Consider the following 25585-nt stretch of genomic DNA (forward strand, 5'->3'; position numbering starts at 1 on the left):
ATATAAATTGCATTTAGTTCAGTTACAGGGAATCATTTAGCCAGCTTGATGTTAGGGCACAAGGGTCACATCTGTGATTTTCCCTCTCATTTCCTGAACGTAATTTTGAAATGAAAGCCCTGTTCTCCTGCACATTAAATCTTAAATCTTTTAAACCAATGCTGAAAAGAATTTTAGTATGAGATAAATGAAATAACAGGAAAATGAAGCATGAAGAAAAAATGAGTGCTACGTTGTTTAGAAGAATGAGAGCTATCCCTTTAAAAAAATACACATAAAATAAGTAACTGAGTCACAAATATTGTGTATAAATATATTTATATTTAAACATCAGACTCAACATTGTAGTAGATATTTGTCACGGTTTAGTCTGACTTAAAAAAAAAAAAAAAACTGGTCTGAAATCAGTTTGAATGAAGGGTTTACATTACAGTTTTAAAAGATGAATTACTGTTTAAGTCTGACTGAAATATAGTCTTTTAAAGTCCAAGAAACATACAGTTAGGGAAGGGCAATACATCAATATCAACAACAATAATATTATTTCTTTTAAGGAACATCATACAACCAATACATTTTTATTAATATTTTCCATGTTTTTATACAGTATATTGTTCTATTGTGCAGCACCTTATTTGACAAAAACAGAAATGCAAATGAATTTACATATTTTCATTTGATTATATATATATATATATATATATATATATAGTAGTCAACATTTGAAGTGGATCAAAAAGTTAATCAAAGTTGTCCTATATATATTAATATTATATTAAATTGTTAAAGTTTAATGAATTAATTACATTAATTTTAATGATACACTTGTATTGAATTTAAAAACGGAAAACACACAATTTTGGAAAGAATACAACTGATTTCATGGGGCCTTAAATTCTAAATAAATAAATAAAATTAGCTTATTCTATGAAGACTTTACTTGTAAACAATTTTTTTGAGGTCTGACACATATGTGGAATGTATTTCCTTTCACTTTCATGGTGTGAAATGACCGTTGTGATAAATAGCAGTATCAAATGATAAAATATTGTGATAATGTTTTTGTCCATATCACTCAGCTGCAGTAAGAAAGTAAAGTTGCACGTCTTAAATGTCAGAAGCACAACTGTGTACCCGAGCGCACCTGCATTATCATAAGACAGATGTTGACCTGCTTTACTATTCCATTGTATGTCATGTCTTGCTAGATGTCCAGATGGATGCTAAAGCCACACTTTTGTTGCCCCCCCACAAATTTCCTTTTTTTTTTGCACCACCGTTGCAGGTGTTGACCATCTGGATTACACTAATCTCCAGGGCAACAGCTGACCTGACCTGCGACACTCTGCTCCTACTCTCCACAAATCTTACAGGTAAGTCTCCATAACTGATCTGAAACCAATTTTGCTTGGTGGTATGTAAGGGCTAAGGTTTGGGGAAGCGTGGTCATAGATCAGTTTCGCGAGTCAACTTAATGGCCTCTGCTGTTAATGGTCTCCCTTTTGAGGTATTGATAAAGTGTCATGCCGGCTGATGGGATTTGTGGTTAAGCTGCATATCACCAGTACATCTGAAAACGGATTCTGTTGACCTCGAGAACCTTTACTGAACACATTTCCAGGAGATTTGGGTCTTTATTCATGTTGGTTTAAAACCTGTACGGCTTTCTTTTTTCTTTTTTTTTTTTTATGAGTGTGAGTAAATGATGACAGAATTTTTTTTTTTTTTTTTTTTTTTTTTTTTATTAAACTTTCCCTTTAATATAAAATAATACTATTTAAATCAAGACAACTCTCAGAATAGTTTTAGCATGTTATTGAATATGGCAATGTTAATGTATTTGGTCTTGGCATTCTAGATCTGCTACGCTGTTTCCGCTGCTGTTGATTATTGCTAGATATATAGTCACACTGCTGTGAGCATGAAAGATATGCTGCTGCTGCTGCTGCATGAATAGGCATACATAAATAGCAGATCTAGGCAGGTGGAGCTGGGGGAGGTGGTGGATTTCAAAGGAACTGATGGCATGCTGCAGGACTAGCTTACAGCAATCAATGAACCAGACTATTTAAATGTTGAGCTGGACTGCAGGATCAACAGAGGCCGATCAGCTCGTGCCATGCAGTAATGTGATTGCTTGCAAATTGAATGTAAAGGGCCCAGCATATTATTGAAGATAGCAATTAATGTATTTGGTCTTGGTGGAGTAGATCCCCCGACAAAGGAACAAGAAGAATTACACAATACAAGACAACACTCATGCCTGGTGCCAAGAGTATGTAAAACATGCTGGTGCATTAATAGACATAATCCTCACACAGAGACTATAGGAAGACAATAGGACAATACAGTCCCCTCAAACAAGCAGATATATTGCCAAGACATGTAATGCTGAACATTCTTCATAAAAAATAAAATAAAAAAAAATCACTTAAAATGGGTTCTCATGCAAGCTTGCCTATAACCTCGCAGAAAGAAAGGTTGTCTTCCTACAGCTGCTGTTATTATTTTTGACGCAAAATACATGTTATTATGCTAGCTTGCTCATATGTTTAATTATACACTCCTTGTATCATACGCAACTTTAAAACATCAAATATGATTTTGAACAGGTGTATTAACTGCTGCTGCTACTAACTTAAAATGCATATTATCATGCTAGCTTGCTTATATGCTTAATTTGTATCACAGGCAAATTTAAACCATCAAACATGATTTTGAACAGGTGTATTTACTGCTGTTGCTGTCATCAACTCAAAATGCATATTCTCATGCTAGTTTTGCTTATGCTTAATTAACTCCTTGTATCATGTAAAACATCAGAAGCCAATCAGCTTGCGCTTTTGGTAATGATGTGATTCCTTGCAGATTGCATGTAAAGCTCCCTCTAGAGTTTCATGACTGAACTAGACATAAATATTAGGAGTGAGGCCCTTGTGGCTAAAAGGATCCGGTTTTGCGGCCCCTGAGCTCTCTAAAGTTGAGTAGCCCCGATTTAATGCTTTTATATTCTGAACTCATAACGAAAGGGGACATACAGGGTGCAGCAAGATTTATTGATTGTTATCCCATGGTCTTTCATGGGATAGCCCTATGTGACATTTACTTTTCAGTGCAGACGAAACTTCATGTGCTTAGAAAAGGCAATATAAGGAGATGAAAGTTGTGGTGGCTGGATTCAGTTGGTTGTTTCTGTGCTGCTTTGTAAAGCCCAAGACTTACTGGGGTTTATTTTGGTTTGCAGTTGAAGCAAGGGTATATAGAGAACTAATGCATGCTAGAATACACCACAGATCTGTTTGTGTTCAGGGCTTTGCAATGGATTAGCGAGTGTGAATTGGTGTGAAACACTAAGGGGATGAAGTAACAGATTTTCTGTATACAAATTTTCTGCAACTAAAGTTTAAACAGTAAAATGCAGCTTAAAACTCTGTTTACGTGTTGTGTTTTGTACATTGTACAGAGAAAATTTCTTTACGGTTGCTTATTTATAGCTGTGCTCTCCATTATGTTTAATTTAAGGATCAGCTCTTGAGAAGAAAATACAAATAGGCAAAAAATAAGACAAAAGATAACATTGAGCCAGAGTGAAGAGCAATAAAACCTAATGCAGACAGCATGCCCCACATAATTTGATCTCGGTACAACTTTTGATTGCAGACCATACCAACGGTAATTAACAGTAGCAAAAACCACTGCCATTTGATAATAAAAGTTTTAGACTAAATTGGCGTTGGAGCAATTGGCTAAAGTTTTTTTTAAAAATCGTATCTGCTCGAATTTGGCACAGAGGATGCTTGTTTCAGAGAAAAGAGACCTGAAATGAACTATGGCCTTGTACACACTGCAACATTTTGTGATTGACAGCCACATGTAATATGTTGTGAATTACTTAAATTATTGTTCCTGTTCTTGGAATACAGGTGTTACTCCTGAATAATAACCAGCATTTTCCCATAGATGTATTTAAATTCACTTAACTTTGCTGAAAGCAAAAATAGTGGTGGTGGTGGCGCAATGGATAAGACACATGCCTTTGGTGTGAGAGACCCGGGTTCGAATCCACTGTGAGACACCAATGTGTCCCTGAGCAAGACACTTAACCCCTAGTTGCTCCAGAGGCGTGCGACCTCTGACATATATAGCAATTGTAAGTCGCTTTGGATAAAAGCGTCAGCTAAATGAATAAATGTAAATGTAAATGTAAAATTCAGAATGAATAAAATTCGGTTCAGTTATTGCCAAAGCTGTTAGGGATCTTCTGGTTTTATTTCTGTTTGTGGGATGTGTTTTCTGTGTTTCTGTTATTTTCCATGTTTTTTTTTTTGTTTGGTTTTTTTGCTTTATTATCCGTCACACCTGATGTTAATTTTGTTAATTGATTAGTTTTGTCTATTTAAGCTCAGTGTTGTGTTCAGTTCAATTGTCCGTTATTGTTATGTTGTGCTTGGCTGTTCTGTTCCTGCCTCAAGTTTGGTCCTGAGGGTTCTGTTAAATAAAATGGTTGTGTTTAGATCCATTTCATCTTGGTTCATCAGTCGTGACAGATTAACGGACGCTATTTATGGATCTAGCGGCAGTCAGAATCCTCCTGCTCTCACAGGGGAAACAGTCCCTAGAAACACACACGTGGGCTTTCCTGGATTTACAACATCTAGTCAACTATGACGACACCAGTCTGCGTGTGTTTTTTTCGGGCGTGCCTTAATGAGAAGACCAGGGCGTGTCTGCCTGGAAATGATACTCTGGGGAGCTTTAAGAAATACATGGAGTAGGTACTCCTCCACGACGGTTCCCCAATCACAATCTGCAAGAGCTGGGAGGAAAGCAGAGTGCCAGCCACCAGCCCAGCAATGACAAAGCATGTGCCCAGATGTGCCACAATCGAAGCGCCAGCATCATGGACTGAGCAATGGATCATCCCAGAGCCTGAGCCCGACAGTTCGTCTGACCAGGTGTGTGAGTTGGCAACATCGCCCGTGCCAGTGGATTTACTGGTGAAGTTTGAGGGGATGTCGTGGAGCCTCACCCCCTCAACCGTGGCTGGCGAATCACTGCATATAAACTTAGAGAGTGAATGCATCCTGCCTGTTTCTGTTTCCTGCACCGAGCCTCTTCCTGCACACAGCACTGACATTTTAGAATGTGAATTCCCACCAAGCCTCCTGCTCCCATCTCCCAACGTCTGTTCACCTCTGCCTGTATTGTCGCTGCAGCTCTGCCCTTCCCTCCAGGACCTTCATACAATCCCGCGACTTCACCTGTATCTCCACTAACAGCTCCATTTCAGTCAGTCGTCTCCCTGGATCCTCATGGCTCCCCCTCCATCATCTCTGCCGTTGACCTTCATCCTGACCATCCTGCTGGAGGTTCCTGCCTTGCTGCTTCTGCTTCAATCTCTGCCCTGGTCCCTTCTGCCTCTGCCCTGACCCTACCAGTGCTGTTTGCCTGCCATTTGCCCACTTCCTAACTTTCCAATTTTTTTTCTTCTATTTTCTCTTCTTCACTATGGACAGCAATAGTCACTTGCAGACCTATTTAGACACTCTTTACCTAAATTATTATAGATGTTGACTTCTTGCAGTAGCGGGTACTGAAAAGTTGATCCTGTTGAGATATTCAGGTGTAACCAATCTGGTGTGAAATCTGGCAAGCGTTTCATCCTTAAAACTTCAAAGAGTAAATCTCTAACATAATGCTGTTGGAGTGGCTTTCCTCTTAAATACAGACAATACAGACAGATTAATGGATCAAGTTTACACCACAGAACTATATATGTGTACAGGGTCATACAACCATTCGGCGAGTCAATAGTGTGTTGGTAATTATTTGCAGTTGTCAAATATCTGAATCATCTTACAGTCGTATTTCTTTGTGCAGCATTAACAGTAACACTGCAATAAAATTGAGCGATTTTAGCTAAGATTTTCCAGGACTAAACATCGCTCATCATTTAAGGCATAATTAATCTGTCCTGAACGCCTGTAAAATCAGAGCCTTACACTGGCCGGCTCGACCAAGTGATGATATAATTACACAAGTCTTGAAGAATTCAACCACTAATATCCAGCACAGCTGCGGCAACAAAGCCTGCTGGTGCCAGTGCAACAATTGCAGACTCACAGGGAGTCAATGTTGTGCAATTTTACTGGATAAAAAAACAACAACAAAAAAAAACACTCACATTGGCTATCTAAGCTGAAAAATGAAAAGTTCTTAATGGATGTGCTATGTCTGCCAGTCTTAGATTTAATATTGAGAGTTCTGCATTGCAAGGAAGGAAAACAGGCCAGGGGTGTGCCTGTTTAGGGATTGCTGGTCTCTGTGGGGACGATTATGAAATGCCGAGTAATACCTTTAACCCATCTGTCACGCTCAGTATCGATGAAAAGAGACAGGTGATGTCGAATGTTACTTCCTCTCCTAGTTGCTATCGGAGGCTTTCTGAACAAGATAGAAAGGTCTCTTGAATATCTGAGTCAGGAATGAGAAAATACGTGGAGCTTTACTCTCAAAGAAAATTTATTAAAATGATGCCATCTTTAGGGACGGATGAGGGATGGATGTGTCGTGTTTATTCTGTACCAGAAACCATATCATTGGCTTTGCTATCCTATTGGATCTGTGTCTTGGTAGGTTATTTAGTAAAAGTTTGTAAACGTAGAGTTCTGTGCCGTCTAGTTCTTTAATTAGCTGTAAACACTTCACAGTAACCTGCAGAAAACAACACCCATGTTGACGGTCCCTCACTGGCAGAATCAGCTGGAAAAAGGACTGTGTTTTAAGGTGAAATGGGCTAATCAAGCGTTTCTGACTAACTGGATTTATCTGCTTTGTGTGTCTGTGGTAACCTTAGTGATGCTAATTGAGAGTCTTGACGAAGAGAAGTTTAAGAGTCATTTAACAAGCTGACCTTTGAACACTGCTTGTTTTAGAAGGGGCTGTTTGTGTTTATATCAGGATGGGTCAAGAGCTTTGTCATGGATTGCTGATCTCAAGAGGATTGTTGGATAGGAAGCATTATTTGAATTTGACAGCTGAAATTAATGAAATGACAAAAACCTCAAATGCTTACAGTGACTTCAGCCATTACTAGAGAAGCACTAATTTGAGACTTATCAGCTAGTCAGAATGATCAGTCTGTCAGTCAAATTTTAAATCATACTAAATATTACATAAAACAATTGCTATTGAAATACACTATGTTGATTACTTTATCAAATTAATTGCAATTAAATTTAGTTTTTTGAATTTGAATAGTTGAATTACTATTCCATCCTGTCCAGTCCTGTAACTTAAGACATTACGTTATTGTGGCAGATGAAAACATTGAATACAGTGTTTAAAATAAGTAAATAAGAAAGATATTGTTTGTTTATTTTTTTGCGAAAATAAATTATTTTTATTATTAGGATGTCACTTTGCAAAATTCATCTTGAGTTCTTTTAAATGCTAACCCTTCACATGTATGTATTTTAATTACACGTATCGCAAGTGCAGTCTGCTTCATGCATAATAAATTATGTATGCTTGTTTTAAAGTAAATCAAATGCTGAACATGTGACCGTAAATACGTTTAGCCTGTTCTGTGAACACTCGTAATTCCTTCTCTCATATACACACAAACAGAAAAACACAAATACATCTGCACGCAAACATTTCTGTCTGTTCACACTGTGAGCCGTGGGTGTCCTCACTCAGCATCATTCTGGCACCGATATCACATGTAGTTTGACCTCAAACATAAACAACATAGTGGGGGCTGAACATCTTGTTTTCGGGTTTTCAGTACAAAACACATTTTAAAGGACGTGCATTCAGTAACTCTCCTTTTCAAGTTCTGATTAAGTGTTTCAGCGTTGTTTAAAAGCTGAGAATCAGTTCGAGATGTGTGTTTGAATTAATTGATTCAAAACTTGTTTGTTTGCGTTTTGAGTAAAAAAAAATAAAAATAATGTAATGTAAATATTGCTGTTTATTACACATTATTGTTGTAAAATAATGTAATTAAATTATAAAACAGCTTACCATTTTCTTTGTCATTTAGTGGAAAACATTATGAAAATAATGGTCCTGGAGGACATTATGAATGTTGTGAGTAAAAAATTTGATACTATTGTTTTAGCTATATCATCTAGCCATAAATTGTAGATAGGAATATAAATGTATTTGATCTGTGTCCATTATCATGTTTTTTTTTCCAGCTTCTCAGATCAGCAGATGTATTGAGAAATTTATGAAAGTAAACTTCAAACTATCAGTTTTTCCAAGTATCACATCCAAGAATTTTTTTTTTTTTTTTTTTTTCTTGAGAGATGTGCAGTAGCTTGTATAAAGCACACCAAGATCATACGCTTTTATTTCCTAAGAGGCGTAATGTTCCCATAAAATCTCTGACATAAACACAAACATGGATGTTAGGATAAATTACGTTTGCAGAAACAGAAATGTCCCTCATTGTGCTGCCAAATAAACAAACTTCATTCTGTAGGGTGGAACCTCATTTTCAAATCAATATGTCTGCATCACGATAATGAGAATACATTGTTTTGCACATCCGTTTCTGCGATTTGAAAAGAAATTGAGAGCAGAGCTGCTCATATCCTTTATGAATTATTCAGCATGGATATCCCTGTCCACTCACCTGTTATTTCCGGGCCAGAGGATGAGCAGACACTGTGACATGCTAGTGTGGGTTATTAGGACCAGTGTGTTCTGCTCCAGCCGAACTGTCCATCGTATTTGTGGAGTAGAAGATTAATAGATGTGTGCTTGTTTTATCTTGCTGAACAGCGGACAGGAGGGTGAATAGAGAAACAAATTCAACCATGTATTGATAGGCAAAGGATTGATAGGCAAACAGAGGCAATATTGTACTGTTAAAAAGTTTGTTTTACTTTTCTTTTCTTTTTTTCACATTGTCTATTTGTATTTGCTTTAAACATCCAAAATCTATGTTTACAACTTATGAGACCTAGTAAACAACATTTTGAATGCAGATGCACAAAAGATCTGATGAAAACAACAACAATGAATTTTATTGTTGCTCAGTGGCTTTGTTCACATCTCTGCTGAAAAGACCAGCTTAGACCTCAATGAATTTCTAGTTCAAGCTTTTTTATTCTGGTTGGGTGCTGCCAGCACTGTTTTAAAGATACAGCTTCAAATAAACAGTAAAATTCAACTTTGGGAAATAAAAAAATCAAGATTCACAAACACAAACCATTGCATTCATGTTGTACTTCAAGCTTGAATTGCTCTGTGGTAAAACATATTCTTTAACTTGAATTTTCATAATGGCAGGGTTCTCAAGTTTTATCAAAAGCTTGGAGTGAGATCACATGCGTTTGGGGGAGGAGCCCTAATGGAGCCCCGCCCCCACCCGTCCCTGCCCCGCCCCCCAATTGTACCCATTGTTCATAATTAACCAGCACAAACTGAAATTATAACAATTTGTAAATCTGATAAATGACAGAGCAATTCATCACATTAAATATACTCTTCAATGTTATATTTCAAAATTACAAATATACAAAAATTACAAAAATATAACAAATTGCTCCGAACAGTTTGGAAAAACAAATCTTTTTGCATTTTGAATGTGTCTAGTCGAAATGGTATAATGATTTATTGTGTGGTGGGTCATTGTGAACAAATGACATATAGTATTAAGGTGTGTGTGTGTGTGTGTGTGTGTGTGTGTGTGTGTGTGTGTGTGTGCGCACAAGAGTACACACTCCAGCTTATGAAATGTGTTTTGTTTTAAGTGTTTGAAAAATACAAATGCAATGGTAATGATTAATGTATGTTTTGACAGGATATAAAATATTACCCAGACCACTCTGCTTGCCTTAATGTAACTAGAAAGACTATTACAGTATAATATATAATTTAAAATAAAATAAATCAATTTAAATTTATTTAAAATAAAATGAAGAAATACATCTTCATTCCTTCCCATACCCACTAACATTTCCCTTAGTTTCAGATAACGTAAGCTAGCCAAACTGAGCCAAAGCTTCTGGCCTGGCTGCAAAGTAGTTGTAGAGTTTTTGACTGCATCAATAATAATGTATACGATGGGTTATTTATTAAATGTTCTAGCCTAAAAATGTTAGACGAGCTTTCTTCCAACTTACCTTCTCCATCATTCACGACGTGTGTTCGCGCGATGTTGTTGGTTACCTAGTAACGAATGTACGGTGGCCGAGAATGTTCCGTCAACTTCCGTGTGTTCGCGCATCTAGTTGCCTATTAACGAACGCAATCTGGCCAAGTTAAGTGCTGGCAGCAGGAAACTTCACTTTGTGTGCCCGCGTATTGTATACAACGTTATATATAAAGCTTGCAGGACAACTTGGTTGGCATTGCCTTTTCAGCGTGAGAAATACACGGTGTGGCGTGTGAGCGTGTGAACTGGTTGAATTGCGTGTGTCTCACGGCCAATGCGTGAGACTTGAGAACCCTGTAATGGTCAAGGCGTGATTAAATAAACAATATCACAAAAGAAATAGAGCAGATGATCCAAATATGTGAATCAGTGTTTTTGAATTAATCAGTTGAGTGAATGAGACAATGACTCACTTATAAAGAGAGTCACTCTGGAACACAGAGTGCTCTCAGAGATGAGTGAAGGCAGGATCCATGTGCAGGACAACTTTATTAAAATAATAACAAAGAGCAGAACAGAGAACATCAACAAAACATCGAACAAAGGACAACACCAGACAAGGAACATACGAAGGCAGAACTTGCAGGTTCACCACCTGGTCCTGGAAGGGAGTGGTAGGAACCTTGGGCACGTATCCGGGCCGGTGTCACAGGATCATGTGAGAGTTAGCCGGCCGAATTCCAGGCACGATTCGTCGACCGAAAATGCATGCAGGTCCCCTACCCTCTTGATGGAGGCCAATGCAATCAGGAGTACTGTCTTACAGGACAGAATTTTTAACTCGGCTGATTGCAAAGGCTCAAAGGGTGGTCTCTGAAGACCCAAAAGGACCAGAGACAAATCCCAATAGGGTATAGAGTTAATAGGATTTAATCTCCTCGCCCCTCTTAGGAACCTGACGATCAGGTTGTGCTTTCCCAGTGACTTTCTCCTCACCTGCATCGTGATGTGTGGCGATAGCGGCAACATACACTTTAAGGGTGGATGGAGACAGCCGTCGCTCCAACCCATCTTGCAGGAAGAAAAGCACAGCCCTGATCGAGCAAGTTCGGTGGTTCTCCTGGTGAGAAGAACACCACTCAACGAACAGGTTCCACTTCAACGCATAGAGGCGCCTCATAGAGGGGGCTCTAGCGGCAGTTATGGTGTCGACTACCGCCTGGGGTAGGTCACCTAGAACCTCCACGTCCCATCCAGGGACCAGACATGGAGTTTCCAGAGGTCTGGATGCAGGTGCCATAGGGTGCCCCGTCTCTGAGAGAGCAGGTCCTCTCTCAGAGGAATGGACCAGGGAGGGCTGTCGCGAGGAGCTCTAGTTCCGGGAACCAGGTCCAGTTGGGCCAATACGGTGCAACAAGCAAGACCTGCTCCTCGTCCTCCCTGACTTTGCACAGGGTCTGTGCAAGAAGGCTCACTGGGGGAAACGCATACTTGCGTAGGTCCCGGGGCCAGCTGTGTGCCAGTGTGTCCGTGCCGAGGGTGCCCTTGGTCAGGGAGAAGAACAACTGGCAGTGGGACGTGTCCGGAGCGGCAAACAGATCTACCTGTGCATTCCCGAAGCGCATCCAGATCAGCTGGACCACCTGGGGATGGAGTCGCCATTCTCCCGGTAGCACCTGCTGCCGTGAAAGCTCATCGTCAGCTAGTTCCAGTAATATAAATGGCACGAAGCAACCTCAGATGCTTCTGACTCCGAAGGAGGAGATGGCGGGTGAGTTATGACATGCGGCGGGAGTGTAGAAGGTTGATGTACGCAACGGCGCAAGCAGCGTTTTGCAGCAGCCCAGTGCAAGATGTACTGCTAACAACTCGAGGCAATTGATGTGCCAATGCAGTTGAGGCCCCGCCCACATACCTGAAGCTGCATGCCCATTGTACGTGGCCCCCCAGCCGGTGGCAGAGGCATCCGCGGTGACCATAGAATGCCTGGACACTTGATCTAAGGGAACACCTGCCCGCAGGAACGACGGGTCCGACCACAAGCTGAGAGTTTGGCAACAGTGCGGGGTAATTTAGACCCGTCACGAGCCGCTCTGCCATGCCCATCTTGGGACTCGATCGTGGAGCCAGTGTTGGAGTGGCCTCATATGAAGCAATCCGAGCGGCGATAGAGCGGCTGCAGATGCCATATGCCCCAGGAGCCTCTGAAAAAGTTTCAGTTGTTTCACTATTCTGCGTCTGAGTGAGCTCGCGCAGTTCAATACTGAATGGACACGGGCCTCTGTTTGGTGCGCTGTCATGTTAATCGAGTCCAGCTCCATACCGATAAAAGAGATCCTCTGATCTCCTAAGAGATCCTAAGAGTTTGCTCTTTTTCCAGTTGACCCGAAGCCCTAGGTGGCTGAGGTGACTGAGCACCATGTCCCTGTGTTCGCACAACTGCTCTCTCAACTCGGCCAGGATAAGCCAGTCGTCGAGGTAGTTGAGAATGCGAATGCATCTTGAATGGCAGCCTGTGAAGGGACCGATTCAGGACACGCAGGTGCAAGATTGGTCATAACCCATCACCTTTGTTGGGTACAAGGAAGTATGGGCTGTAGAAGCCGTTCTTCATATCAGCTGGAGAGACCAGCTCGATCGCGTCCTTCGCCAGTAGGACTGCGATCTCTGCCCTGAGCACAGGGGCATTGTCCGCCAGAACAAGGGTGAACTGAAGGCTGGGGGGCGCCGGGCGAACTGAATCGCATAGCCGAGTCTGATGGTACGGATGAGCCAGCGAGACGGGCTGGGAAGCGCTAGCCAGGCTCCCAGACACAGTGCAAGTGGGACCAACGGCACCACAGATGTACCCGCGGTGGGGCAGCGCGGTGGAATGCAGGGACCCAACTCGGACGGCATAGCGGCCCGAAGTAGAGTCTGAGAGTGTGGTGCAACACCTACCTGCTTCCGTCGAAGGGCAGAGTGAGTGTGCGGAGGCCTCTTGAGTGTATCTGGAACACAGCCACTGCTGCTCATTGGCGATGAAAGAGGGGCTTGAGGGTGACAAGGAATTGCATCGTCGACCGCCAAGCGCTCCCTCTTGGGACCCAGAGGTTTCAGAAACTGCTCTTTTATTGAAATTGTGGGGGCCAGTGGTGGAACAAAAAGAAAAGGAAACAAAAGATTCTCCGCCCTGGCCCTCCACCGGGGGAAGGAGCGGCGTGCTCACCATCTCCTGAAGATCAGTCTGATCCACCTCTGGGTCGCCTGTCTCAGGGTCGTTTACATCTCCGCTTGCCTCCTGGTTTGGCAGCGGCCTGGACAGTTGGGGCCGACTTCCTGCGGCTTGCTCCACGCTGAGGCTTGGGTGATGGCTACTGCGGTGGTTTAGCTGGAGCGGAGGACGCCGCAGGAGGCCGACCTCGGCGATGAGCAGACTGAGGGTCTGTGGCCGTCGGACGGGTTGAGGCAGCTGCGGTCCGCCTGGGCAGGATGAAAGATTTCATTGAAAAATAATACCCAGTGTATTAGTAGATTAGATTAGATTACAAACAGCCCTACCTGCAAGATCAACTTTTTGTATACCCTGTTTTATTTACATAAGGACATCTGCAGGCTTCGATCAGTTGTCAGTGAGAAACCAAGAAATATGTGCTGTAAATTAAATCTGAAGGCAATTTGTGTTGAGAGAATGTGGGAGTGTTTTTAAATGTCACACTTTCAGCAAGGATTAACATCATCCACCAAGTCATCAAGCAATATAAGGTGTCGCAAATCATTAAACCTATTAATGGAGAAAGGTTCTGGATAAGACTGTATTGTGTGTAAGAAGCTCTGCACTTATATTTCTGTACAGGAAATATTGATAAGTGCCGCTTAGCATTTATTTTATCATGTCACTATTTTTCATTTAAAATGTTTTTATTTTATTTTATAATATATACTGTATATATAGTGTATGTAAGTATTTAATATAATTTTTAAAAATACATATTTAAAAAAAACATATCGCAGACATGACCCCATAACATCTATGAGGTTAATTGTTTTTCTTTTCTTTCCCAGCTCGCACTTTGATCCTATGGAACCAGACGTCTAGTCCCACCAACTCTACAGGTCAGTTTATACCTCAGGTTTTTACAATCTGTAAACGGAAACAGAAAAACGTGGTTACAGCCAGTGGGCATAACTGTGATATTCCCTAGAAAATATTTTAGTGTAGGCTTTGAGCATGTGAAATTACTTCAGACCCTGCAATAAATTTGGCCATGATATCATGCACTCGCGATTCTGTTTTTAATAATAAATTACAAATAGTAATTTCAGAATTTGAAAGGGGAAAGTATGTCATTTCTGTGCCTATAGCATAACCAGACAGAACTGTAAAAATAAAATAACCTGCTTTAAAACAGGTTTACCAAACACAACCTATGTACAGTCTGTCATTGGTTGGTAAAACAGATGGTCACATGATGTTTAGATCCTCTATTGGCCAAATGTATTTTGTTTCTGTGAAAAAATTTATCCTGAATGCAGTAGACATATATGTGGAAGTCTCCTGGGAGGATTAAGGATGTTTTAATCTCCGCTGGGTCCCAGAGATCCGTTTTGATTAAGGAAAAACTCTAAATTCTGGAAAAGAGGCCTGAAAGAAAGAAAAAATCATTCTGATTATACAAGTGTGCCCTGCAGCTAACATAAACGCATGAAAAAAAAACACAGAGATAAAGATGGATAAAAAGATATTCAATTTAAACCATCCTCAAGAATCCCACGTGTCTCCCATGCAGCATATCACCACTAATAGCCTTAAGTGCTTATGCCAGAGCCTCTCAAGTTTCTAGAGAATAACGTTTCTTTAGGAATTGTGAGATTCGATCGTTGCCAAGATACCACATAGAAAATAACCAGTGTTAAATGATCTCCTTCGTATGTAATGGGAAACACGTGGAGCTGATTGACTCAATTTAAAATATTGATTGTGTGTGCGTAGTGGAAAGCTCAGCAGATTTCAGCAAATATTGTAACACAAGTCATTCACAAAGTTCTACACATTATCTTCCATGTTTGTTTAATAAATATCTTGACTGATCAGATTATGCTTTCACTTCAGCAACCAATGAGATACTTTCAGCTTGGTTTAAAATATTTAAGATTATATTTCAACATTGCATTTTTTCTATTTTTTTATTGACATTGATTATATAGAACAGAACAGGGAATCGTCCGAATTCACATCGGCACAGCTCAATGAGTCAGAGCAACTTAGTCCAGCAACAGTCAAGCTTTTTTTTTTTGTGTGTGAATCTTGAGACAAAACAAGGGCACTGACATATTTGAAGATTTGTCAGTGCAAGGTGCTTTCAGTTAAAACCGCTCAAACTGTGAAAATGAGGGCTAATGTTTCAATCTCAAAGCCTTCCTTCTTTCTCTTCCTCCATCTATCTTTCAGGTTTGTTTTGTAACACTTCGATTGATGGCATTGGGACATGCTGGCCCAGGAGCAGTGCTGGAGAAGTGGTGTCCCGCCCCTGTCCGGAGACTTTCCTCGGGGTTCGATACAACACCACCAGTAAGTGCCAAGCATCTCACATTGAATCACTCTTTCATGCTAGTCCCATCTGGACGGCTCCGTCTGCTCTTGTTTACGACAGCACAAGCAGACAGTTTATGTATCTGTTTTATAGAAGACCTAGTCACTCGACTCATATATTCTTGCATCTCTTGTCAAGCTGATGTTGTTGGACTTCAAACAATGGCAGGTCATTTGGGATATTTCTGTGCCTGTGACTTCTGGAAGTAATGTTTTGGATGAATGTATACATCTGGCACTGCTTGATAGGAACAGCAGCAGTCTGAGCCTCGTAACCGAGCAGACAGCTGAGAGCTACAGTGCATTACAAGCTTTTAAATTCATGTCTGAGTGCCAAATTGGCCTGTGTGTGTCAGGCTGCATGTAGGTCAGTTTTTGAACTCTTGCATGCTACCAAGTTATGTTTTACCATTGCTAACAAGTCACTAATTGTTCTGCCAATGTGAGTGTACCGACCATATCTTCTTTTGTGAAGGAATGTGTGTGTGTGTGTGTGTGTGTGTGTGTGTGTGTGTGTGTGTGTGTGTGTGTGTGTGTGTGTGTGTGTGTGTGTGTGTGTGTGTGTGTGTGTGTGTGTGTGTGTGTGTGTGCACTGTAATGAGAGAGACACACTGCTGTGACAAAATTGTTACAGTATCCCTCAGACTAACACCAAGTTCTAAATGTTCCCTGTGGATGGAGGTGTAGTTTCCTTTCTTTCTTTCTTTCTTTCTTTCTTTCTTTCTTTCTTTCTTTCTTTCTTTCTTTCTTTCTTTCTTTCTTTCTTTCTTTCTTTCTTTCTTAATCAATTACCTTAGTTTTAAAGGTAACTAAAACTTAATTAAAAAAATAATATCTCCACCTAATAATGAGTACCACATAATCTTTCTTGTGATAACATCTTACAATTTACAAAACTTTTTGAGAGCAAATAAGCACAACAATATGCATCACCACAATAAGTGTGAGTGGATCTGCACTGCAATCCACTTATTTGTACAATCCACTGACAACAGTGTCCAGACTAGGAAATCTAAAGAGGAGGAGAAACTCAGAGAGTAAAGATAAAATATTAATTATGAAATATATGAGAAATATATGGGGCCAGGCGACAGAGCGAACTCAATGATTAAAGGGTTAGATCACCCAAAAATTTAAATTATCCCATAATTTACTCACCCTCAAGCCATTCTAGGTGTACATGTCTTTCTTACACAATCGTAGTTATATTCAGGCTGTTCCAAGCATTATAATGGGAGTGACTGGTATTCTTTGAAACCCCAAAATAGCACATCAATCCATCATAAAAGTAATCCATACAGCTCCAGGGTGTTAATAAAGGCCTTCTAAAGCGAATTAGCGTATTTCCGTATTTATAACTTTATAAACTGTAATCACTTGCTTCCGGTAACGTATGGATTACTTTTATAATGGATGGATGCACTGTTTTGGGCTTTAAAAAAAAATGCTACCATTCACTTCCTTTATAACGTTTGGAAGAACCAGGATATTTTTTAATATAACTCCGACTGCCACTGGATTGCATAAAGGTGTTTTTTTTTTGTGTGTGTGTGTGGTTAATTAACTCTCTCATACACACTAATGAATGGCCTTACATAGATGCTGGTTTAGTTGATTAGTGTATATTAAGATTCACTGGAGCTGATAACACAATTGATTTTTTTTTTTTTAAAGTCCTGTTGGCAGCAGCATATTGTAGAGCTTCAGGCACATCAGGAACATATATAATATTCACAGCACACTGCACAAAGTCTGTGCTCTTATATCGGCTTTTCTCTGGTTTTTATACACCAGTGGGATGAAATCTGTGTGTATTTAAAGGAGAGAAAGAAAAAAGATTGAAAAAAAAAAAAAATTATCTTTATGTGTTCATGCTTTTTTGTTGGAGTTATTTTTTTATTCACGTTGGTATAATTAAAAGTTTTAATTATTTTCAGTTGACATCATAAACAAAAGTACTACTGTGTTTCAACACTTTTCATTAAAAGGTGATCTTATTGGTTAATCAACAAACCTTTAGATGTTTTTAACTATGTCTGTTTGTAAAGTATCAACCACATAAAACCATAATGAATTAAATGAATTTAATAATAATTAATTTGCATTACAGTTTTGCCAGTTTATTTGAATTGCCTCTATTGATCACCATATGCAGAGTGTGTTACTCTTTTCAGCATTTGCATTTTGTCGACACAGAACAGGACAGACTGCAAGAGAGATGAACAAATCAATGAGCTTGTGGAAATGAGGCCTGACAGAGAGGTTAAAGAGGTGGGCATTAGTTAAATCAATAGCAAACAATGCAAGATACATATTTAAAATCAATGGAAAATGCTACAGTGCTGAAATGTAGTCATCATATTACCCAAACAAACTGACATAAAATCCATAATGTTTGTAATATCTAATGACACCACCATGTGGTTTTGTGTCAATTCTGTCAGTAGATTAGAGTAGTATAACTGTCAGTACTGTAAATTATTATGTTAGAATGGTCAGAAATGTACTTGCCCATCTTCCTGACCTCTCTAATGGGCTTTTTGCCCACAAAGTCATCCATTATTTCTTACAATCTATCGTGCTCTTTAATGGCAAATTGCAAATTCTCTCTCTCACACACACACACACACACACACACACACACACACACACACACACACACACACACACACACACACACACACACACACACTTTGAATGTATATGGTAAACATCATATAATATAAAAAAAGTTTGGTTATTTAGATATTGAGACTACACACACAAAGCCTTAGGGTTACGTATGTAACACCGGTTTCCTGAGAAAGGAACAAGACGCTGCGTCAGCTGCTGATCCTTGTGGAAACCGGTGTCTGAGGCACACGTAAAGGAAGACGTGCAGGCTTGCGCGAAGCATGGCAATGCAATGCAGCATCTCATTCCCTTCTCAGGAAACTGAGGTTACATATGTAACCCTTAGATGTTCCCTTTCGAGGGAACTCAACGCTGCGTCAGTTGCTGACGCTACGAGGACGTCAATACCAACTACGTCATGCTGACCATTTAGCTTATTGGATAGAATGAAATAACATTGAAGTGTTTACTGTAAAGAAAGTGTTTATCTTGTGAGTCTTCTTTTCTAAAGATCATGCAGCATGACACAGCTTTGTTTAACAATCTCACAGTAATTAAAATAATGTGCATTCATTTCAATTGACTTTAACATTGAATGATCAAATCCAAAATAATTTTGAGCACAGCAACAGGACTTGACAACATTTAAGGTTCATCACATCTAGTAGTGTTGGAGAACATATGTGTGGGAAAATATACAGTCTTAGTAAAGTGAGAAAATAAGAAAAACAGGCTGAGAAAATGTTTAGTCAGATTTTGAAAAGTATGCTTTTTTTATAATCTTGAAATTACTTGCCATTACTTAGATGGCGGACAGTAAAATACCATTTTGAATTTGAAGAGAAAAAAATTCCAGCATTTTTGCAATCACACACATGTATGCTGGATGTTTTTAACTTTTAATTCAATATGGAGCTAGCAACAGATGTTGTCTTATGTAGTACATAGAGTCCAATCAATGGGTCAGAAACTACACAGCCTGCTTAATGCTACACATCTGCTGATAAAAACATCAATCAATATCAGTTTAAAACCTGTAGCAGGTGCAGTATATTGCTATAGATTAACTATAGAGACAATGTCAATTGTAGTTGTGTAGTTGTGCAGAATATACACGTGCTAAATAAAAACATTTACAAGATATACTGTCTTTAGTTATTCAAATGAAGCAATAGAATGTATATTTTGTTCAATTCCTTAGTAAAAGACTTAATCTCAGCCTCACGTTTCTTTGTATTTGCAGTTTGATTAAGTGTGTGGATTTATTTTATGTTTTTGATTTATTGATTTTAAATCAATTCACACAATTACTATTTACTATTAGTTTTTTCCACTCAACTTTATTTCTGATTTGTTTGTTTGTTTGTTTGTTTGTTTGTTTGTTTGTTTGTTTGTTTGAATACATTAAATAGGCTCTGATTGTAGTTGATTATTGACAATGGAACATGTGTTTGAGGGGTAACCTTCAACACTAAATCAGAATAGTAGTGTGCGTTTTTGATTTTTGATCAGCGGTGTTCAATTATGCTCCTGGAGATCCATCTCCTAGTAAAATTAAGTGTAATCAAATGCACCTGAGCCATTTAATCAAGCTCTCAGCCCAAAATTACTCTCTAGTAAGTAGATCTGATTACGGCGACTCTGTTCTTTGGATGGAGAGATGTTTGATTGGGGATAAAAATAAGGTAAAATATTGCATGCTATTCTATGTGTTCATTCGTGTTGATTCTTGTTTTTACTCTCCTATATTGTATTATTATCAACCAAAAAATTAACAAGAGGCAAAATATGTATTTATAGTTACAAATTGTATTTAATTATTTTTTATAAAAAAAAATTAACAATGTTTTGTCCTGTGATTAAGCAGTGTGCAACTCTCCAGCACACAGGATTTACACCAGCATCTGAAATTACTTCATTTTGTTCACTTTATAGTGATTAATGACTAAGGAAACAATTTTGGGATTTATTTTTAAAAAAAAATTTAAATAATGTTTTGTCCAATAAATAGCACATATTTTATGATGAAGTCGTTTCTTTAACTCTCCAGGACACAGGATTTACATATCAGTTTTCGTTTACTTAATAGTAATTAATGAGTAAGTGAACCATTTTAGACAAAGATGCAAATATATTTTGAGTCATTTGAGTGCTTTCTAGCATACAGTATTTATATAAGAGTCTGAACATACTATATATATATATATATATATATATATATATATTATTATTATTATTTTTTATTTATTTTTATTCACTAGGACTACTTTCCCTTGTAGTGCACTTTGTGTCATTCACTATATAGAGAACAGTGAATAAGTAAACGTGAGTGATTTTGAACCGAGCAAAGGCCTTAGGTTCAATAAACCTTTCTTTAGTTCACTGTATTTAGATCAAATTTGGAATTAACAATACTTTTCATTTGCTACTTCCCTATATAGTGCACTCATATTTAAATTAGAGTTTAAAAATAGATTACTGTATAAAAGGCTTGTTTTAGAACATAACGGCCCTTGGGAGAAATGTGAAGGAAAAAGCTTCAACTTCTGAGTTGCCACCTCAGGGCAAGTGTGTGATAGTTAATTACACTCCCACTGTGGGAGGAGGATTTTACATGACATGACATAACTCCTCATCCCTCCTCCCTCTCCCTCTCCCTCTCCCTCTCCCTCTCCCTCTCCTCTCTCTCTCTCTCTCTCTCTCTCTCTCTCTCTCTCTCTCTCTCTCTCTCTCTCTCTCTTCCTCTTCCTGTCTCACTTTTCCTGCTTTCCTTCAGGCATTGTCAGTCTTTCTCTTGACCTTGACAGACTCTTTTATTGCATGGGCTTTTGTTTCTTTTTTCTTTTTTGGCAAAGCCTGCAATTCAGCACCGTTTCAGCGAGCTCTTATGACAGGTAGAGAAAGCCAGTTCAGTGGCAGCTGAGCAGGGTCTTTTTTCATTATGCTAAGTGACATTTGCTCTCCATGGGTTACCAGCGAAGCATGTGAGAGAAATGGAGCTGTGACAACATTCTGTACGTAGCGATGTGCATTTTTTGTCATCATTCCTTCATTGTTTCACAGTAAGCTTTTGAGTAACACTTTAGAATATTGTTGCGTCATACACAGGAACACATTATGAATGTAATATTTACATTCTAGTAATTACTATTAACTAAGAAGAAAATTTGATTAATGTATTAAGGAATAGCGCTCAACATAAAACAAACACAACAGTTCTACTGTATATAAAGGCTATTCACACGAGCATGTTTAAACTAAAGTGTTTATACTTTCATTAATTTGATACACTACTCCACATAGGAACAACAAAAATGCCAACAAGTTACTGACCTGATGCAGACACATAGCTGAAGCGGACTGATATCGTCTTGGGCTAGAGCGAGGTTTATGCAAGCTAATTTGATAATAAGCGGGGCAGCCTGAAATCTGCCCCAATGGCTCTCTGTGAGAGCATACTGCAGTTCCATTTTTCACCACAGATTTACATTGGACATTTTGGGGACATTGTGGGAGTGTGGGAGGGTTCAGAGACCTGCTGCCTCGCTGAGTATCATAAATACATGCCTGCCAAATCCATGCACTACATTTGAATATGTCCTGCTCACTTTACAGCAAAATAGTCCAGAAAATCCGAAAAATATTTGTTGCAGAATGCTGAACACATTTACAATTTATTATTTATTCAGCTTGGTGGTCTATGTTTTGGATGATTATTTTGTTGGGGCTCTGCCCTACCTGCCCATACAGACAATCAGCGGCTGACTATACCTTTCAAAAGTCTTTTATGATCAACATTTTATGCATTAAAAATCGTAATATTGTGAAATATTATGACAATTTAAAATAACTGTTTTCTATTTGAAAATATGTCATTTAATTGTGTAGTTTATATGTAAATATGCTGAATCATTACTCAAGTCTTCAATGTCACATGATCCTTCAGAAATCATTCTAAAATGTTGATTTGCTGCTCAAGAAACATTTCTTATTATTATGTTAATAAAACGTTTTTTTTTTTTTTTTTGTGGAAACAATGTAACATTTTGTTTAAAAATATATATATATTGTTCTAAATGCCTTTACTGTCACTTTAGATCAGCTTGATGCATCCTTGCTGAATAGTATTGATTTTTAGCGCAATTTTCCTACGGACAAAATTGCGATTGTTAACTCATGATTTCTGTTCTGTCTGTGCGCACCAATCTTGCACTTCTATCTCCTCCTCAACCAGACCACCTAGAGACTTCGGGTTTTCGGCATTATGTTAAGGAAGGTCTAATCTCGGGAACGCACACAAAAAAAACAAAAAAACAAAAAAAAAAACATAAAAACATTTACTATCTCTTAGTGTTGTGATCCCATGACGTCAGAAAATTGCGCTAAAACACTCACTGAGTTTTTATTACTTGTTTTTATTGATTGCGGTATTTCATAATATTCATAATTTACCATGCTCATAAAAACCCTACCTTTTTAGAGTGCTGCATGTCAGACAAAATTCCATGCTACATCCAAAAGTAGTACAATCGAATTTTCACCCTCTTTGCCCTTCATCATACTCAGTGTTGGGAAAGTTCACTTTCTACATGAACTAGTTCAAAGTTCAGTTCACAAATTTTAAAATGAACTAGTTCAGTTCATAGTTCATGCTCAAAATTTTGAACTAAGTTCACAGTTCCAAAAATGAACTAGTTCATAGTTCTTTTTTTCCATGTTGCTGCGAGATATTATTTTTCTAAATGATTGCCACAGCCCATATAGAACCACAGACAGTTATTTTATCAGTTTTAACACTGAATGTGTATGTGTCAGATTTTTCCCATCCTCACCGACCTTGTCATAAAACTTGTTTAAATGATCATACGACGCCTCCTTGCTGCTTTTTGTTTTGATTTGTAACGTAAGTGATGAGTCGTTGAACAATCCATTCATTGCGTCTGTCACGTGACAAATGAACGAAAGACTCGGAAGGTAAAGTAATTATTTATGTTCCGTGTAAACGATTTTTGACTGCATTATAATGATTTCTTAATTCAGAATATGATCAAGATTGCGTAGGTGGATGTGTTCTGGGAATCTGACAGTTAATAGTATAACATTTAAAGCCCCTTAAATGAACGAAATGACTCGAAAAAAGATTTGTTCATTTTGATGAACGAGATCGAACAAGAGAGTCAGTAGTAGTGATGGGGACGAGACCGCCTATGCCGAGTCCGAGTCAAGACCGAGTCTTTGAAGGGTCGAGTCCGAGTCGAGACCGAGTCCGTTGGTTTTCAAATTCAGTCGAGTCCGAGTCAAGACCGAGTCTTTGAAGGGTCGAGTCCGAGTCGAGACCGAGTCCGTTGGTTAACATGGGAGGATTTGAACTTGAAACACGGAGTGTACTGACGCCTTTCCGTGGTTAAAACAACATTGCTTCTTATGTTTGTTCATGTTTATTTGAGGCTATAAATTAACTAGAAGGAAGAGATGATCGGTTCACGAGCAGCTTTAACTGATGCTCTACAGCGATCTGTCACTACACATTTAAGAGCCACAAAACGGTATTTATTGTTTAAATTTCTTTTAAAAAATGACCAAATTTGAAAGGCGAGACTTTGTTTAATATGTTTAATATCAAAAGTAACCGAAAAGTAACCTGGTCTGTCCTGTCTGTCAGCGTGTTGTCAGTCTCCTCTCTGCTCCGCGATGTATTTTTCACTGCGTGAGAACATGGTGTGGCGTGAGAACGGTGTAGCTTGTCGGACATAGCGACAGTAACTAAGGGGGGCGGGTCTTTGCGAACAGTCAATTAAAATTTTCTAGTGGTATGTATTCTAGTGGACTATTGATGGGACGAGACCGCCTATGCCGAGTCCGAGTCAAGACCGAGTCTTTGAAGGGTCGAGTCCGAGTCAAGACCGAGTCTTTGTAAGAACAAGTCCGAGTCAAGTCCGAGAAAGCAGAAATCGGTCTCGAGACCGGACTCGAGTCCGAGACCGGACTCGAGTACTACATCACTAGTCAGTAGACACTGGCGGCTGGTGTTGCCAGATTGGGTGTTTTTTCCGCTACATATTAAGGCCGGTTTACAGTGTGTTTTAGCCGGGTTTTCTCTATAGAAATCTGGCACTCTATTGAACGAAGTTAAACTGAGAGAGCGTGGCGTTCACCGACACCAGAATGAACGAGTTCACAGTAACGTTCATCAGGCAGTAATACAGTACGTTCAGTTCACGTTCGCCCCCAAAATATGAACGAGTTCAATGAACGCGTTCAGGCACAACACTGATCATACTGTTCCTCATAATCGCACAGCAACTGTTTAACAAATATTTTGGCACTCTTTAAATAATGTCACAATACTGAATTGTTTTCCAGTGACGTTCACTACTCATCATCAAAAAGATGGCTGTGCCAGCTGAGAAAGCACTGACAACCGTCTATTTGTCTCGTCACACCATCAGATCTGCTTCAGGCAATTGTGTGGTTGCTCAGACAGGCTGGATGTGGAGGTTTACAGGAGGCAGATGACTCACCGTGTAGTGGTTCCTCTGTGCCTTGTTGGCTAGTGTGATCTATGGAGCTGCCATTCACCTTCAGATGCTCAATCAATATCGCCATGAGCAAAAGGCAAAGACGAGAGGAAGTTAGTTAGAGAGTTATGGAAAGAGTGTTTCCTTCCCTGTGAGTGTTTGGGCTGAGTTCACTTTTTTTTTTTTTACCTGTAAGTGAGTTTGAGTCACTATTTCAAGGCTCTCTCTGGGATTTTCAGCTATTTTTAAGTTAGAGTTTTGAGTTGCATCAGAAGTCTCACAAGGTGCTTCAAATTACCATTGGTTTATTTACTACTTGTTTATGTTAGTATTAAAATCTTTCCCAGGAGACAAAACAGTTATGAACTTGAAAAAATGTGCTAACAGGAAAATACAGATGGTGATTCAAACTTTTCTATTTATTATTATTTATTTATTTGTGGTGTGAAGGTAACAAAAGACATTTCTAAATGTAATTTATAAACTGCTACATCAGGGATGAGCAAAATTGTTGTTAATTTGACCAGGGACACAATCGAGCTGAATCAGCACCATGTCTGTGAGTTATTGTGACTGTGAGCAATTTTTATATCAGTGTCGGACACTTGAGAAGCAGGCTATAATTTTATTAGACGCAATAGTGACTCTGCACATGGTCAATTTCATTGCCAGTCAACTCGAGAGACAGATATGTGTGATTGGTTTAGGAGGATGCTTGTAAGATGTTGACTAAATAGTTTGCAGCTGACCAGAGAAATGGTGAGTGACAGT

General features: G+C 39.0%; 1 protein-coding gene across 1 annotated transcript in view; it reads left to right on the plus strand.

Moving 5' to 3' along the window:
* The window catches only part of crhr1 (corticotropin releasing hormone receptor 1), a 140887-nt gene that overhangs the window by 45202 nt on the left and 70100 nt on the right, over positions 1 to 25585 (plus strand). The window contains exons 2-4 of the mRNA XM_079891186.1: positions 1286 to 1373; positions 14156 to 14206; positions 15543 to 15662. Of these exons, the coding sequence (XP_079747312.1) occupies positions 1286 to 1373; positions 14156 to 14206; positions 15543 to 15662 (259 nt within the window). The remainder of the gene's footprint in view (positions 1 to 1285; positions 1374 to 14155; positions 14207 to 15542; positions 15663 to 25585) is intronic.

The sequence above is a fragment of the Squalius cephalus genome (assembly GCF_949319135.1).
Source record: "Squalius cephalus genome assembly, chromosome: 1".
NCBI classification, from domain to species: Eukaryota; Metazoa; Chordata; class Actinopteri; order Cypriniformes; family Leuciscidae; genus Squalius; species Squalius cephalus.